The sequence below is a fragment of the Microcaecilia unicolor genome, chromosome 13 (genome assembly GCF_901765095.1).
Source record: "Microcaecilia unicolor chromosome 13, aMicUni1.1, whole genome shotgun sequence".
Classification (NCBI taxonomy): domain Eukaryota; kingdom Metazoa; phylum Chordata; class Amphibia; order Gymnophiona; family Siphonopidae; genus Microcaecilia; species Microcaecilia unicolor.
Window position 1 is genome coordinate 56,725,233 of NC_044043.1, and position 18,678 is coordinate 56,743,910.

The 18,678-nt window shown below is 43.7% G+C and overlaps 1 protein-coding gene across 1 annotated transcript in view; it reads right to left on the reverse strand.

Annotated features, from left to right (window-relative positions):
• EFCAB5 (EF-hand calcium binding domain 5) overlaps positions 1–4,247 on the reverse strand; it is an 85,526-nt gene extending 81,279 nt beyond the window's left edge. The window contains exons 1-2 of the mRNA XM_030185679.1: positions 4,166–4,247; positions 2,201–2,744 (exon numbers count right to left, since the gene is read on the reverse strand). Coding sequence (XP_030041539.1) covers positions 2,201–2,744; positions 4,166–4,247 — 626 coding nt within the window. The remainder of the gene's footprint in view (positions 1–2,200; positions 2,745–4,165) is intronic.
• Between the last annotated feature and the right edge of the window lie 14,431 nt (positions 4,248–18,678).

Consider the following 18,678-nt stretch of genomic DNA (forward strand, 5'->3'; position numbering starts at 1 on the left):
GTAAAACCGCCCACCTGGCAACACTGGAAAGCACAGGCGAGCTCACAGTTCTTTTTTGAGAAGTTCCTCCTTGTCAAGGAGGAACTTCTCAAAAAAGAACTGTGAGCTCGCCTGTGCTTTCCTCAGAGATCTGGTTGAGACCTGTTGTCACTAACAGTGCTAGAAATTGTTTCCAACTCTGTCTCCCCTCTTCTTGTCTGCTACTGAATGTCTGCTGTCTCAATGTCCTACTGTCATCTAAGGGAACTTCCTCAGGCTTTGGCCTTCTCACTCTGGGCCAGACTTAGCGGGGGCAACAGGCATGACCACACAGGGCCCAGCAGTCCTGGGGCCCATTGCACAGCTGAGTCAACTTTTGAACTGAAAGCTGACCAAAAGTTAAAGCTTCTTTTCTCTTTCCATTTCCATCTCCTTCTCCTTCTCTCTCTCTCCCCCCCCCCCCCCCCCCCCCCCCCAGGTAATCCTGCTCCTCCTTACTAAGATTACAGTAGTAGTCAGGGATTAAAGAACTCTGTTCAAATAAATAAATAAATAAATCCCTGACATCTCATTTGAAATCTTAAGTCCCGGAGAGGAGCACCAGACTAGTCCCTGTCTCCTCAGGTGTTACATTTGCTCTGTCTGATGCTGCAGTCAGATCATTGTAATGTGCTCCCTCTCCTCTAATCCAACAGCAGCTAATGTTAATAAATAATCCTACAAACCAGGAAGCAGGGTGATATTGCTAATTCCCTGTACTGGCACTGCAAGATATTTGATGTAGTGAAGTGTCTGTCATCAGTTGCTGGACCATGTGCTCTATAGGAATCTGAACTCCTTTAAAACAACATGCATTGTTTCATTTTGTGTGTTTCCTATGAGAGACAACACAGTGTTGTTTGGGTCTTGCATTTTTAGCATGTATTAAAATGCAGAAACAAGATGAAACAACAACAACAACAACAACAAAATGAAACGAAAACAAAGCTTTTCCCATGGACAGTGCTTTGTCTGTGTGCAGTTATGTCCAGAAATGGCAAGAAACTGCCACACGAGAAGGACACTGTATTGCAAAGGAGCCAACTTTTCAAAATTATTGGTGGTGTTAAGCCCAATGGAAATAACCCTTCACTGGACACGTACAAGGAATTTGTTCATGCACCCACAAAGCCGCCTCCTATGCTGTATTGGGCTTGCCAAACCTTGCAGGGAATGTCTTCTAGCAACTCCTTTCTTAGTTTGTTGTTCCCTAGTGCTGCAGGCAGAGCCTGACCAAACCCAGGATCTTCGGTTTCTGCTGAAACTGAATCTGTGACCACAATTGGCTGCTCGGTTGCAGTAGAATCCAAAATTGAAAATGAAACTCCCCCCCACCACCACACACACAATCAAAAAAATCCCCCTCCCAATCCCCCCTGAAGGCAGCCCCCCTCATTCTCTGCCCCCTCGATCACTCTCTGCCCCCCCCCCCATCACCTGTAGGCCCTCTTAGAAAGCCCTGTCTAGAGGCCTCTTTGGGGGCAGGAATGAACCTCACTCGTTCCTGCTCCTGAAGAGGTCACTAGACCACCAGGGCTGGGGAGGGCCTAAGGGTGGTTGGGCCAGATCGGGGGAAGAGTGATCATGGGGTGGGGGGAGGGAGAGCTTTGGTTCCAGCTGAAAATTCACAGGCATTTTCAACTGAAACCCAAACCCAGATTCCGGTCAAGTTTTGGTGCCGAAACCAAAACCAAAATTCGGTCAGCCTCTAGCTGCAGGCTGGACTGTCCCAGAACAGCAATCACTGTGACAACACTGCTCTTTTGCACTGTTCCACACCAGCTCAGAAATTCTGCCATCTACTAGAATGTTACAAAGCAACACTTTAGATTTTCTATCAAAATCACTTTCTTCATCTTGCAAAATTGTACTGACAAGAACAAAGCTTGCCTTCCCTTGACTACTCTACTGATTAAGCTGTACCTAGTCTGTGGTGGGACAGCATGTGTATATGGGAAATGCCTGTACTACTGCTGTCCATGCTGTACTGTTTTAGATATGAACTAATGCAACTAGTCCTGCTGCCTTCATGTTCACTATGTAAAGAGCATTTCTTTTGGAATCTTAAGTGTTTAATGGACTAAGATACTGCAGAAGTCATAAAAGAGAAGATGGCCATGAGTTTCTAAGTGTGGGTGTGCTGCTCAGAAGGTGCAGCTAAGCAATGTTTGATCACACTTACCTACTCAATTTTACTTTCTGGGTCTGAGACTTAAGACCCTGTGTCACCTGCTGCATCCCTCTCACATAAGAACATGGTTGAGAACAATAATAAAACTGAGGGTTGTTCCTCATAAGATATTGTCCCAGAAAATTAAGTGGGTTAAACTTTGACTGGCCTCCATCCTCTTCCAACAGCTTCCTTTTCTCCACTTCTGTCAAAAGATGCTCTATTCCTGAAATAACAGTCGGCATCAGCTTCTCTAGCAAGTAGACTCTGGTGTCCACTGTCAGTTTGTCTTCGTTAAGCCAGTCTTTTGTTAGCAAATCTGGTGGGTCTTCCTTCTCTATCTTCTGCTCCTTCACCTTCTGAAGATTCATCTTCTCCATACTATTTTGTTGCAAGTTCAGCCCTCTCTGCTGTACCTTTTCAAAGAAGGCCCTTTTCCACAGACTGTCCTGTTGTTGGGTAAAGACCCTATCTTCCGTCATAGCTGTATTATTCCTATTATTGTGGGCTTTCAGAGCCTGTTCTGTCTCTCCTTGATGATAAGCCATCCTTAATTCTAAAACAGAAGCACCACAAACAAATGTGGTCAGTACATATAACACAAGCGAGTGTCAGAACCACAGAAATATAAGAACATCCAGGATAAGTACAACTCAGAGCATCCTAGTATGAGTACGCCTGGGCCATTTCTATTGATTCTGTTTCTATCCACAGATTTGTACTGTCAATCCACCATTCCAATCCACATATGATGTCATAAAACAGCCTCATTGCCCAATCATATTGCAGCTTTCATCCCACAGCATATGTGGCCATACGATAGTGGCCATTGGTTGAGCAGCTGTAAAAGCATCACATAAGTACATAAGTATTGCCATACTGGGAAAGACCAAAGGTCCATCAAGCCCAGCATCTTGTTTCCAACAGTGGCCAATCCAGGTCACAAATACCTGGCGAGATCCCACTTTTATGATTTCAGTGTAGCCACTTTTTGGTTAAACTCCAAATGCAGAGTCTGGGCCCGTATAATATGATGGGTTCATATCCTGTTTTCAGACCTGATCAGGGCCAACCATTACCAAAACAAAAGCATAGAATGCAAGTTACCCAGGTCCAGGCTGGACACTTTTTGGTTAGTCCTGGTTTTCAATTTACATCCCAAAGCAGTGTGGGATTTGTAATGCCTGATCCTGCCCATTGTAATCAGTGCTACAAATCCCATAATGCACCTGGATGGGGTGTTCAGAAATCCAGGGTTGCTCAAATTCTCCAGCCTGGAACTAAGTAACATGGCATCTCTGCAAAAAGATTACACCTATTGCGAAGGCCGTTTGAATAGTCTAGGCCAGTGGTTCCCAAATCTGGTCCTGGAGGCACCCTAGCCATTCAGGTTTTCAGGATATCCACAATTAATATTCATGAGAGAGATTTGCATGCACTGTCTCCACTGCAGATCTCTCTCATGAATATTCATTGTGGATATCCTGAAAACCTGGCTGGCTGGGGTGCCTCCAGGTTTGGGAACCACTGGCCTAGGCAAAGAGCTTTCCTTTTGAGAGAAGTGCAATGACCAGTGCTGACGACCTCATGGTGCATCTCAAACCCAGACTGTGACACCAGGAGACAGTCTGTCTCTGTGAATATTGCACATGCTTTTAGCTTGAGAAAAGCACTGGACAGAAGGCTAAATTTAAGCTTTGTTCCAGTGAGTGACTCTGGTAGCACTATGGAACTCAGTACTTCTGTCAAAAAACACTAAGATGTTCCCCTGCCCCCCTTCATTTTTCATAAATTGTCCTTGAACCCCTGATGCTCTGACTTTGCTGTGCTATACCACTCCATAGGCACTGGGCCTGGCACCTGTCACTGACTTCCTGTGCTCCAGAACATCTCTTGACTTGTACCTTGCTTTCAATCCAGGGCTTGAAGGAAAGATTAATTTTGGTTGAGGGATCTGCAGAGCACCTCCTCACTTACCTTCATTATAGTCGCCAGTGTATATTTCTCTTGTGGCCTCAATACAGCATTCAAAGTGAGCAGCAATTGAATGTGCAGCCATCTGTTCTTAGTTAATAATAAAACCTATGCAGTTAAAAAGGCTGGATTTCTGAAGCTAGGCTGCCACTTTTCCTACGGTGTGTTTGGACCAGCAGGTTGCTAAGCAGTAATCCTACAGGGCAGCTTGTCACTTCCTAACATGTTGGACTGCTCTAAATAACCTGCTGGTGGCTGTCTTCCTTTTCTTCTCCCAAGCAAGTCTCATTTAAACCCTCTACTGCAGAGCTTTTGAGATTCAGCAAAGAACTCTCTTACCTGTCTATGTATTCCATCTTTGTTTATACCCTACGCTGTGTATTAAAATGTTCTATTACGGATTGTGTTGACATTGTAAGTAGTATACTATGCCATACTTTGTATTGTTATTTGAATATTTTTACTGCTGTAATTGTCTATTGCTTATGTTTGATTTATTCTTATTGTACACTGCTTTGAGTGAATTCTTTCAAAAAGGCGATAAATAAATCCAATCAAAGTACCATGCAGTAGCATCAAATTTAACAATGGCAAATGCTGGGAATGCCCTCAGTAGTTGTCACATTAAATTTGCATATACCAAGCAGTAAAGTCCGTTGTTAAGCTGTGGTAACTGAAATTTTACCACAGTTTAATGAAAGTTCCTTAATACAACCAAAATATTTTTTCTTTCCCCGCTGTTCCAGAATGTCTGAGTTTTACTGGCATTTAATATATGAAGATCACACATACTAGTGTCATGCAAGGCCTCTCACCTTCCTCCTTCCCCTCTGGCTCTTGTCATTAGGGATGTGCTATTGTTCTAAAAGGACAGGAAAACACCAAAGATATTTCCTGTCTCATTCTGTGTCATTTCCCATTCAAAAAAACACAAAAAACTATTGGAATGTAATGTTGCTATGTCATCTTAACATGAGTGAAAATGATTTAACATGTGGTATTTGTATAATTTCCAAATTATATCATTAAGAAAGAAAGAAAGAAATAGCATGCACTAAAACTGAAAATATTTAAAAAACAAATCTATAATGGAAAATGGCATAATATACATGATGAGGATGAAATTAAAAATAATGAATTGGCCCCGATGACTGCCACAGACTGAATTTCACCCAGATATTTAATGTCAGGCCTAATCTGGGCACCAGCATGGAAATATCTGGGTCTTGCCTGGCCTCCAAATATTATCTGGTTGCCCGCTGATATTCAGTGCTGGTACCTGGTAGGGGGGCTGACACAGGAATAACGTCAGGAAGTAGTTTTTCACAGAGAGGGTGGTAGATACCTGGAATGCCCTCTTGTGGGAGGTGGTGGAGATGACAACGGTAACTGAACTAAAAACATATGTGGGATAAACACAAAGGAATCTGTATGGAAAGAGAATGAAAGCAAACAGATGACAACCCCAGTAACTGGGAAGCAAGACCAGTGCTGGGCATACTTCTACAGTCTGTGCCCTGATTGTGGCTGGACAGATTTGGATGGGCTGGAATGGGGCTTCGATGACAGCTTCAGTAGTTAGAGAACAAGGCCAGTGCCAGGCAGACTTCTATGATTTGTGCCCTGAAAATATCAAGGACAAATCAAGATCAAGTATTTATATGTAGTAATCACATCATATTGAATGGATGAAGGAATACAGTATTTCTAGGATGGGCGGGACAAATTGCTTGTTTTTTTGGCCGCTGTCAGTGACAGGATGCTGGGCTCGATGCACCCTTGGTCTGTCCCAGCATGGCGATGCTTATGTACTTATATACTACTACTACTACTTAACATTTCTAAAGCGCTACTAGGGTTACGCAGCGCTGTACAATTTAACATAAAAGGACAGGCCTTGCTCAAAGAGCTTACAATCTAAAGGACGTGAGTAGTCAATTTGATAGGGGCAGTCAAATTGGGGCAGTCTGGATATCCTGAAGGTAAGAGTTAGGTGCCGAAGGCAGCATTGAAGAGGTGGGCTTTAAGCAGAGACTTGAAGATGGGCAGGGAGGGGGCTTGACGTAAGGGCTCAGGAAGGTTGTTCCAGGCATAGGGTGAGGCGAGGCAGAATGGGCGGAGCCTGGAGTTGGCAGTGGTGGAGAAGGGTACTGAGAGGAGGGATTTGTCCTGTGAACGGAGGTTTCGGGTGGGAACATAAGGGGAGATGAGGGTAGAGAGGTAGTGAGGGGCAGCAGATTGAGTACATTTGTAGGTAAGAAGGAGAAGCTTGAACTGAATGCGGTATCAGATTGGAAGCCAGTGAAGTGACCTGAGAAGAGGGGTGATATGAGTATATCGGTTCTGGCGGAATATAAGACGTGCAGCAGAGTTCTGAACAGATTGAAGGGGGGATAGATGGCTAAGTGGGAGTCCGGTGAGGAGTAAGTTGCAGTAGTCAAGGCGAGAGGTAATGAGAACGTGGACGAGAGTTCGGGTGGTGTGTTCAGAGAGGAAAGGGCGAATTTTGCTGATGTTGAAGAGGAAGAAGCGACAGGTCTTGGCTATCTGCTGGATGTGTGCCAAGAAGGAGAGGGAGGAGTCAAAGATGACTCCGAGGTTGCGGGCAGATGAGACGGGGAGGATGAGGGTGTTATCAACTGAGATAGAAAGTGGAGGAAGAGGATACCTTATGCTATACCTTATGCTATGAGTTTATCTTGTCGGGCAGACTGGATGGTCAGGTCTTTATCTGCCATCATCTACTAAGTTATTAAGGGGGTCTTTTACAAAGGCGTGCTAGTGTTTGTAGCATGTGCTAAACATTAGAGATGCCCATAGGAATATATGGGCATTTTTAGCATTTAGTGCATGCTTATTTTTAGCACACGTTAAAATCGCTAGCGTGCCTTTGTAAAAGGACCCCTAAGTTAGGACAGCTATTTCTGCCACCCTACTTGATTGGATAATTATCCGGGCAGTGGTGCTGAATATCTACAGTGCATGGATAGCTTCTGAATCTACCTCTGCTGCAGCCCTGGAACACCAGAACTAAACCAGAAGTGTGGTGGAATAGCTCCAGTGGTAAGAGTCCTGGGCTTGACATCCAGGGGTGCCCAGATCAAATCCCACTGCTGCTCTTTGTGATCTTGAGCAAGTTGCTTAACTCTCCATTGCCTCAGGTACAAACCTAGATTGTCAGAGACAAGGAAATACCTAGTGTAGCTAAAAAAGATGTGAGCAAAATCCAGATAGTGCTACTCAGTGGCACTGTCTGTTATGTCTTGCTGAAAATGCAGGGAAAACCTAGTCAGCAGGTAATAACCAAGTAGGACCCTCTTCTACCTGATTATCTGCTGCTGAATATCGGTCCCAAGATATTTTCAATGCAGATCCCTAGTGACCAGAGAACTATAATCTAAGGCCTTTCTCTTTTTCCAGTTTAATCTGACCCCAAATCCCTTTCCTAAATAAATCAAGTGCAGTAGTGGCCTATCCTGGCCAGGGAACACCTTTCATAAACCAGGTGCTGAGCCTTTTCCATGTCAGAAGAATTGGGGTTGCCACTAGCTGTCTTCAGATTCAACTGACAAGGTTGATCCAGTCTTGGGTTCACCCTATCGCATTACAGAGGCTTGCAGTTCTTTTTTTCCAATCACATTTCCTAAGCAAAGCAAGAACAGGACTGGATAGAATTTCTCAGGTGAATCTGGAGCCAGTTGGCAACACAACGTACCTAACCCTAAGAAAATCATTAGCACATCTAGAGGAAGTGAAACATGGAAGAGGGAGACCAAGGCTCTGAGAGTCATTTTCTCACTTTCTAACAGGAACTGAATTCTTTTAGAAAAACAACCTTGTGGTTTTCATTATAGTGAGAGTTGTCCTGTTCCAGATGTGAATCTAAACCCAGCTGGAAGGTGCTACTGATATTAAGTGTAATTCTTATACAGGCCACCAGGTGTCACTCTACTTAGCAGGAGGTTGTGATTAATATTCCAGTAGCACTTGCTGTCCTGGGGCCTGAGCTGGAAGGGAAATAGTGAAGAGAGCAAATGATAGGATTATGAATTATTTGAAGTATAACCTTCTCTGAGGACATTCATTGTGTTTAATATCACAGCCGAGCCTGAATAGGAGTTACTGATATCTGACAGGAAATTAGTTTAGCAAAGACAACAATCATGGAAACGAAAAGTCAGGGTTGGAATGTTATGGGATCAAATACAGACTGAGGGAGCTTTGGGTCTTTGATTGTAATACATGCACAGAAGTATGCACATGGAACTTCAGGTGCTGATACAATTTTTTGTGCACAGACGCATATGTGCATGCAATTCTCAACAGTCCCAGCCCTTTTGCTTGTGGTTCCAGCCCCCCCCCCATCCCCTCCCCAACCACCACCAAGTTCTGTCTTTTTTTTTTTTTTTTTACCTGTACTCTTTATGGAACCACACAATTTGTGGGTCCTTATGCTCACAGTAAAGAAAAGAAACAGGCATGAAATCTTCACTAGCTCTGCAGAAGAGCTAACCTTTCACTCCTCCTCAGACCTTGTATTAAAGCCCTGGTGTTGTACTCAGCCTTTAGGTCTTCTGCACTTTTGCATCTGCACCACCGAACAGCTAGTAGCTTAGCATGGATTTAAATGCACTGTGCACTGCTGTCTATGCAAGGCTTTATGCATGGTTATCTTTGGTGCAAAACTTGTTTTTCTATTTTGCATCCGGAAAATAAACCGATCTACCCAGTGTACAAGCCTAGCACACTTTCTGCATTGGCCCCAGAATGGGAAAGATTCAGTCTCGCTTCTGAAGTTTTTCTTCTTTTGCATGTTCTTGCATTCTTACTAATGAAGTTCAGAGACACAATTGTCCAAACACTCATCTTACCCAAAATATTAGTTGACACACATAAATCACCACATAATTCTTTACAGCCTGCTAAATTTGAAGCTTCCAATCGTTTAACTATGAAAGGGACTGCTGCAATTTCCAGGGAGATGACTAGTGTAATTAAAGCTGAATGTAGATTAGCAGCTATTCGTAACTCAATCATTTCATTTAAGGATGTGGAGAAGCTGGGTACAGAGCCAGGAAATCCTGAAAGTAGGCAGAATGCACACAGTGCCCAGTCTTGTATAAGTAACTGGGTACAGGGGGTGTCATGTGATGGTCTCTGTCTGAAGAACTGACACTCTGCATCTGCTCTCCTCTCTCGACCCCCATTTTGAGAAGAAGCCCGAACAGGAGGGAGGGAGTGCTAGTCCCTCCCTCCTCCAACTACTACTATGGAGATGTAGGCTGCGGGGGGGGGGGGGGGGAGGTAGGCCACCTGAAGGAGGGAGAAAGGGCGGGCTAGCTAGCTAGCTAGTGGTTCCACTGGACCACCAGGACATTTTTGTTCAATGTGGGGGTGGGGGGAAGCTAGTGGTCTCACTGGACCACCAGGGTTTTTGTGTTTTGGGGGTGGGGGGGCCTGGAGGTCTTGTGTTTGGGGGGGGGGGCTTAGGTTTGACAGGTCCAGGAGAAAATCCCATATCTGTCAAACCTCTTCAGTGGATCTCCCCCATTCTTCTCTCACTAGCAAACCCTAACGCCTGCTCCCAGCTGGTGTAGGGCTTGCAGCGGGAGCAGCGTCCTTGTTTGGCACGCTGCCCGCTGATCATGAGGGAGGAATGTGGGGGATCCTTGTTTGCATGCAATTAGCGTTCAGATTCGGCGAGCATGTTGTTACACATGCTCGCTGGCTCTGATCATCGGGCGGGAGCAAACGAGGAAACTAGTACAGCCCTATTGGCCTCTAACACCCATGTTTGCTTCTGATCATCGGTCCAAAAATTAGCAAGACAATGGGACTCCATGGGGATCTCCATACACAGAAGGCTGCTACAGTGGTGTAGCAAGGGCAGCTGCTACCCAGGGAGGTTCGCCTGGGGAGGTTCGCCCCCCCCCCCCCGGGTGCAGCATGACACCCCCTCCCTTGGCGTATCAACAACCCCCCCCCCCCGGGAGCAGCACAACACCACCACCCCTCTCTGCGCATCGATACCCCCCCCTCCCCGGGAGTGCACTTACCTGATGGGAGCTGCGTCGGTTCTGCTGGTTCCCTGCTCTCTCTGCCCCGGAACAGGAAGTAACCTGTTCTGGGGCAGAGGGAGCAGGGAACCAGTGGAGCTGACACCCCCCCAGCGGCGTGCACCCGGGGCGGACTGCCCCTCCCGCCCCCCCTTCCTACGCCACTGGGCTGCTATTCAACAGGAATTTGTCTGCTTTAATGAATCTCTCTATGATAGGGATTCCTTTGACTCTCTGTTGCTTGTGAGACCTTTTTCCAATCTCTTCATTTACCTTGCTTGACAGACGCTCAGGAACATAATACCCCCCTTACTGGGAAAGAGGTGCAAGCCATAATTCAAAACTTAAAGTTGGCTAAAGCTCCAGGGCTGGACGGTCTAGATACTGAATTCTACAAAATCCTGCAGGATCTGCTGACTCCATCTTTCTTATCCATGTGCAACCATGTCAGGGAGGTTCAGGATATGGGTCCTCTCTTGAACCACGTATTCATCACAGTGTTACCCAAGCCAGGCAAAAATGCAGAGCTCATGGGCTTCTATTGGCCTATTTCCTTTCTGAATCAGGATGTAAAGATTTTGGCTTCAGGGTTGGTGTCCAGGCTGAATAGATTCTTGCCTCAACTGATCCACTCAGACCAGGTGGATTTTGTACCTGGACGGTTTGTGTCCATTAACATTTTTAAAGTAGTACGTATGCTTCAGAAGGGGAAGCAGGTACCTGGGGACGCAATCCTGGCCAGCCTGGACGTGGAGAAAGCCTTTAATAAAGTAATCTGGTAGTATCCTTTTTGAGTTCTGGAGAGATTTGAGATAGGGGGACCTTTTTTGGAACAGGTTCGGGTTCTGTACAGTTGTCCCACTACTCAATTATTCATTAATCCTTTAGGCCAGTAATGCATCTGGACAGGGAGATGTGTCAGGGTTGCCCCCTTTCCCCATTTTTGTTTGTCCTTTCACTGTAGTCCCTTGTGGCAAAAATTCATCAGGAGCCATGCTGAGGAATATCACCATGGGCACTTCTGAATACCATATTAACTTGTTCACTGACGACATGCTCCTACTTATTAACCAGGCCACTACTAGTCTTTCCCATGTCATGGACATTATCTGCAGTTTTGGAGTCTTTGCAAGTTTAAGAATTAATTTTTGTAAATTGGAGGCCCTGCCTGTGTCTCATCCTTGTGCTTGTGCTGGTGCTGGGATGCGTGACTTTCTCCCTCATGTGGGCAACTGAATACATTAAGTACCTGGGGGTTTTCCTTGGGGAAAACTCTGATTGGTTGTACTGGAAGAATGCTACGGATAGGTTAGAGGCTGTTCGGCAACTTTATACCAAGTGGAAGGATCTTCCACTAAATAATTTGGGCAGAGTGACTCTGGCTAAAATGGTCATGCTCCTGAAACTGCTGTACCCTCTTCAAATGGTGCCTTTCTGGGTGGGCCCTAAAGAGAAGCGCATGTATAGGTCTATCATTACCACCTTCATATGACGCTCCAGAAACCACACATCAGTTATGCCAAGTTGATCCTGGACAGAGATGAGGGGTAGTCTGCTTACCAGATCTTCGGGTGTATAATGTAGCCATTTTGATGAGGTAGTTACACGAGCTGCATACAAATCATTCTGTTTTGGGATAGTTGGCATGTCCCTTACTCAGTTTTTAATGTTTTAGGATGCAAAGAAAAGAGGCAAAAGAGGCAAATGGTCTTGGGATGAATAGTTTTGTGCTTGCACTGGGAAAGGTATGGTCTTGGTGGAGATGCACCCTGGGTGGGGCACAGGGAATAAACTCTACATTATTTTTGGGCAATATGGACTTCCCTGCTGGGATGCACACACCATATTTTAAGCTCTGGAATAGCAAGGGAGGTAGATATCTAAGGGAATTCACTATAGCCAATGGCACATCCCCATCTTTTGATGATCTTAAGCAGGCCTAGGATCTCCCTAGCCACCACTTTTTTGCATACCTACAGGGCCGCCATCATTATCTTTCTACAATGAACACTCACACGCAAGAAATAGCTTCCTCCACACTGGATCAGGTGTTTCTCCAGCTCCTGCCTGCCTTAAATAAGCTTTCTCAATGGCATCATTTAATTAGTGTTTCGAGGAGGGCTCCCTATCTGAGTACCCTGGCTTGTAACTGGGAGTCTGACATGGCAGAACCTACCTCTGTTGTCAACTTCAGCATGCCTTTCATGAAATTCAGAGCACTACGTCTAATGCGGCCATACAGGACATTCAATTTAAGATTTTGCATCGGGTTCAAGGGTGGATATGGGTTTATGGGAGGATCCGCATTGCCAAAATATATTCTGCAATCATGGATTGCACCTACAGCATCCTCACATATTGCCTGGTTAAATTTGATGCAAGAAATGCCCTCGTGGATGACAACCCAGTCTCAGCAACAGCAGATTTTGTCAGTGGGCCACTGCCACTACCAGGCTGTCTGGCGGAGACTGTTGAAACTTTACCCAGCATAGCCCGGGGGGATGGACTTGGCTTTTGAGGGTCTTTGGTCTTTGGCTGCTGAGGTGCGACAACAGGAGAGAAGTGGGTGAAGTGGGTTGGTGGGGGGGGGGGGGGGGGAGAAGGGGAGTAAACTGTAAAATATGCCAGAGGCATCTTTGTGTCACTATACTCTGGGGGGGACAGTGTTTTCCTAACACTCATCTTTATGTGATGTTGTTGGCACAATTTCTGTTTAAACTGTTATTACCTTGCTGTCTTTGGCTTTAATAAAGATATATAAAAAAAAAAGTAACTGAGTACAGAGTCAGAGGATTCTGCAGGCAGATAGGCTGCACAGTGCATGGTTTGGGCTAATGAGAGTATGGTGATGCTGGGTCCCTTCCTCTGTGAAAAATGTTTACCCTGAAAAACAATAAGAAACCTTCATTCATCAAAATCTGCTGTATTTCATTTTATAACCTAAACACCCCCCCCCCCTTCTCCATTTCCTTTCGTATACCCCCCTCTTTTCTAATTACACTGCTGGATAGTTCTGTGGTTCCAATAAAAGGTATCCCAGACTGTACAGAAGTAATAAGGAAAAGTCACACATTTTAGCTCATACTTTTCAGGATGAAACCCTGGAACTCGCTAGTCAGAGACTCTGTTGAGCACGAAAAGTTAAAGTAGTGACTCTGAGGACTTTACGAAGCACTTGGGGGGGGGGGGTCTTTTACTAAAGCTTAGCTCGAATTATCTGCAGCAGGGCCCATTTTATTCCTATGGGCCTGCTGCAGATAATTCGAGCTAAGCTTTAATAAAAGACCCCCTTGGTCCCTTACCAAGCTCTGAGCTTTCCCAAAGGGCCTATAAGTGGAAGAGGAGATTAAATGTATAGGCTAAATGCAAAGAGGAGAAATGTCAAAGCTTGCTTGGAGAGAGGTTTTATGCTCCTTTCCAGCATATGTGATAATTGGCACTTACTGATGGAAATTATTTATGTGGGTTTTCTTAAAGTTACATATGAAAAAATTTGCCAAGAAATCTTATTGAAATTCTGATTATTTAATAGAGTAAGGAGTGAGTCAGGTGTTTTCTTTTGTTTTCAGACTTCTGCAAGCATAATATTGAAAGCCATTATTTACACATCATTGTCATCACATACTGTCATTTACTCACCAGTTCATTCTTTGTTGGAAGTCATTTACAGGGGTGACAGAAATCACACAGGAAAAGCATAATATCTTAACCAACAAATAGATTTGCAACTTGTTTGATAGTGATGGAAAATGCCAGCCAGCCAAGATTTTACTTAAAGCAGTATTCAATGTAATTGTTGTAAACAGAGAAAAAGCCCAGCCAATCAAACACCAATTCAAACAATAAAACACAGCTCGTACAAGAAGGTAGCTTCTTATGAAGCTTTATTCCAGCAGGTTGTGACACTGTGAGCGAGGGTTGAGGGTGGGTCTTCAAAATAACACAGCCAGACAAGGTTGTAAAATAAAGAAAGCACTTTACTCACTTAGGCCCCGAAGATCAGAATCAAACGCGGGCGCTATAAATCATTATCGCTGGACTAGAGTCCGCATTTGCTTGCATCCCAGAATCAGATCCAGCAAGCACGTGAAGCAACGTTCTTGCCGGCTCTGACCACTAATTGAATGCAAATGCATGCAAACAAGGGTCCCCTGCATGCCTCCCTTATGATCAGTGGGCAGCTCGACAAACAAGGGCGTTGCTCCCGCTGCAAACCCTACGCCAGTTTGGAGCTGGCATTAGGGTTTAGAAGAATGAGGGAGACCAATGGAAGAGATTTGAGAGGTCCCGGATTTTCTCTCAGACCTTTCAAACGTAAGCCCTGATGGGGAGAAATGAAAAAATAGACTTTTACTTCAGCAGATTTAGCCCATACGCAGCAGAGCTTTAGAAGTGTTAACTCCCATTTTTTTTTGTTCTCTCTCTCTCTCTTTCACACAGACTCTTGAATAAAAGATTCAATTACTCTCTCTTCTTTAACTTCCAAACAAAAATGATGTTTACTTACAGTTTCTTCAGATAACTATTTACATCATACTTGCAGTAGACATGGTAAAACTACTGAATACAAAAATTCTGTCAGTTGGTTATCATACAGCTTGAAGAGAGATTGCTAACACCATCTTATGCTGACACAGACTGACTCACTCTTAGAGCAACTAGAGTGACTCAGACACACCCACAAGACATTACACTATATCCAATGACATCATAGCTCATAGAATTGTTGACAGTTAATGCATGCAGCACTTGTCTTTCACATATTCCTACAAGCCCGCCCCCCAAACACTAAAAAGACCCGGTGGTCCAGTGGGACCACTAGTCTCCACCCCCAATACTAGCAAGACTCTAGTGGTCCAGTGGGACTGCTTGCCATCCTTACCTGCATACACCTGCCTGTGGCCTACGTCAAAGTTGGAGGAGGGAGAGACCAGAACTCCCTCCCTCCTTTGCGGGAACTTGCAGTGTCCTACCCTGCCCGGTGCATCCTGGGATTTGCTGGGTGAGCTTAACCTTTATATGGAAGTTAAACCCCACCCAGTGGATCCCAGGATGCACCAGGCAGGGCAGGCACCGCCATTTTGAGGAGGTGCCCGCAGAAGAGGGAGGGAGTGTTAGTCTCTCCCTTCTTCAACTTTGAGGTAGGCAGCGGTGGGGGGGGGGGGGGGGTGTGCAGGTATGAAGGGCTAGCAGTCCCACTGGACCACCAGGGTCTTGTTAGTGTTTGGGGGGGGGGGGTGGGGCTTAGGTTTGACAGGTCCGGGAGAAATTCCTGGACATGTGAAACCTCTTCTGCTGTTTGACCCATCCTTGCTTTTTTTTTTTTTTTTTTTTGGGGGGGGGGGGGGGGGGGGAAGGCTTCAGCATAAGCAGCAATATAAAAAGTAGCCCAGTGACAAAAGACCAAAGTTTTTCTTTCTTTAGCATATCTTTATTTTCACTAATAGAAGAACATCTGTACCTCTGTTACTTTTTACAAGGCTATCTATGAGAAACCTCTATAAATTATCAGATCTTTTCCTTCTTATCAGATGAGGTAATACAGAATGTTGTTAGTATCTGTATTTGTACTGGGGAAACTGGAACCTTCTGAAGTTACAAATCTTTCACTGGAAAGATATTGTAAGACATGAATGAAAGGATGAATGTGGTCTGGAAAGCTCATGTACTGCAACATCTTTTGTGTTGGTCCCATGCAAAATTATCACAATCTATATTGATTTAAGATGCAGTAAAAATGTCAAGCTTGTATCAGGAGATGGTGCCCATAGAAAGATATGCATGCAGAGTTTTCCATAAAGGGTCATGGATTTGATATATCACTTTTCTGTGGGGCAACCAAAATGTTTACATTTATCATGTGCAAGGTACTTTCTCTGTCCCTATTGGGCTCACAATCTAGAGTGACATTCTATTCCATTACAGTTCTTTATATTCCGCATCTACCTTGAAAATTCTTTGAGGATTACAATTTAAGATGCTAGGCATTCCTAGGAATTACATTTATAATTACAATTCAGATAATAGGTTTGTGCGCTTTGCAGACAAAAAAGTTTTCACTGCCTTCCTAAAAATTAAATAGTTATCTAACTGCCTAATCTCCAAAGGTAATGAATTCCAAGTTTGGTGGCTTGATATGGAAAAGGAGCAGCAACCATCTTTTTTCTTCTGACTCTTTCAGGAATAAGAAAATGCAAAAGTAATGTGGATCTCAAAGAACATAATTCTGAGGTAAATAAAAATGATCCATCATATAGAGGCTGATTGAAACCAGTGGTTTTGGTTTTGACTGAAACCAAATCCGCGGCCAAAATTTGCCACTCAGTTTCAGCTGGAACCAAAGTGCAAACCAAAACCATTGTGGCCTCCTGCCCCCACAGATGATCCCTCCGGGCTGCCGCCCCACTGGCAGAGAGACCTAGCCCCTGGGCTGCCTGACCACCCGCAGGCCCTCCTTGAGCCTACCTTAAAAAGCCTTGGTGGTCTACTGGCCTCTTCGGGGGCAGGGATGAACCCCACTCATTCCTGTCAGGTGCTGATGCTCAGTCAAAATGGGTACCGGTCTCGGTAGCCGTTTTGAGATTGGAATTGGCATAAGTAGGAGCAACTAAAGATTGCTCAAAATGGCTGTCAGGACCTCCTGAAGCAGCCTCACAAGACTATGGCAGGAGATGCTGGTGGTCATTTTGAGATAGGAACGAGTAGGCTTTGTTCCTGCCGCTGAAAACGCGACTAGACTACCACAGCTTCTTAAGGTAGGCCCAACGAAGGCCTACAGGAGGTCGGGTGGCCCAGGGGGGGGCAGAGAATGATTGGGGGGGGGGTCGATTTCATTTGAAAATGCATTGCCATTTTCAGATAAAACCCAAACCTGGATTTTGGGTTGGTTTCGGTGTCAAATCCAAAACTAAAACTGAAATTTCAGTTTGCCTCTACCATCATATGCCATATTGTATAATATTGTAGAAAATCTTTAGCATCATATCTATTTTAGTTGAATGTTCTTGTGCATGCTTATTAGGTGTATCATTAGTAGTATGATAACATTGTATTATATCTCTGGTATTTGAATTCCAGTGCTGCTAAATGTGTACATCTTTGATACTGTTTCACGGTAGTTCTATTATTAGGTTTCAATTCACAGTTTTCAAGTTTACCTCATTTATTGAATTTATGTTTATTCTTGGTTATTTTACTATTGTTATGCTGTTAACAAAATTATAAGTTTTATGTTAAACTGTACCTGCTGTACACCACCTTGGGTGAATCTCTTAAAAAAGGTGGTTAATAAATCCCAATAAATAAATAAAATATGCAATGGAGATACACTACATGATTTTAAATATCATCATATACAATTTAAACACTAGCTGAGCCTCAATCATCAGCCAGAGGAGCTGCACTAGGAGAGGAGAAACTTGTATTTGTGAGCAGAAAATATTAAGTGAGCTGCCACATTCTGTACTGTCTGTAACTTTCTATATAAGTAATCATGACATCCCAAATATGTAATATAATATTAATCTAAGTAAAGATTGTACTACCAATCTAAATAAGTAAAATCAAATATATTTTTGAATTATTTTCAATATCTGCAGAACCATAAAAGAACATTTAATACGAGCATTTACTTAAAGTTCTACAGATAGTCTTTAAAGTTGATTTCAAGGGATATCTGTTCAAGCCAGTTAAAAAAAAAAAATTAGTATCTTCTAAGTTTTCAATTCCATTCAGCAACAAAGACTTAGTTTTCTCTTTATTTAATTTTAAAATATGCAAATTGGTCCTTCTATCAAATCAAAACATCATTGAATTTCCAGTACAAGTTCCTCCAAAGTTGAGTGGACTGGGACTTAAACTGTTATGTCATCTGCATAGATATTTCTCTCAAAACCAGCACTCTCCAATGCCTCTCTTAAAGAATATAATACAATACAAGATTGAATAGGAGAAAATGGAGAGCCCTATGAAACACCACAGGGCATCTGCCATAGTTTGGATAGGCTACCATCCATTTTTACCTTATAAAATCGATAAATCAAAAAGCCTTGAAACCAATTCTATACATTTCCAGTGATAGCAATCACACTCAGTGTATCTAGTAAGATGGAGTCATCCACCAAATCAAAGGCACTAGATAAATAAAATTGCATCATAAATGACTGTTTTCCTTCAGAAATATAATATAATAAATAGAAATAAAACAAAACACAGAAAAATAAGATGAGACCTTTTTTTTAATTGGACTAACAATATATTTTTGATTAGCTTTTGAAGGTAACCTTTAAATCAGAAATAAGCAAATGTTACCAAAGATCAGAATATATAAGTGAAACACAAAAGCATTCCAATGACTGTCTTACAGGAAGAGGGTGGAGAAGATTAGGTGAGAAACGGGGAGAGATGAATGGCTGATAAGAAGATTCAATTCAATTACATTTAGGTCTTATGTACCACTAA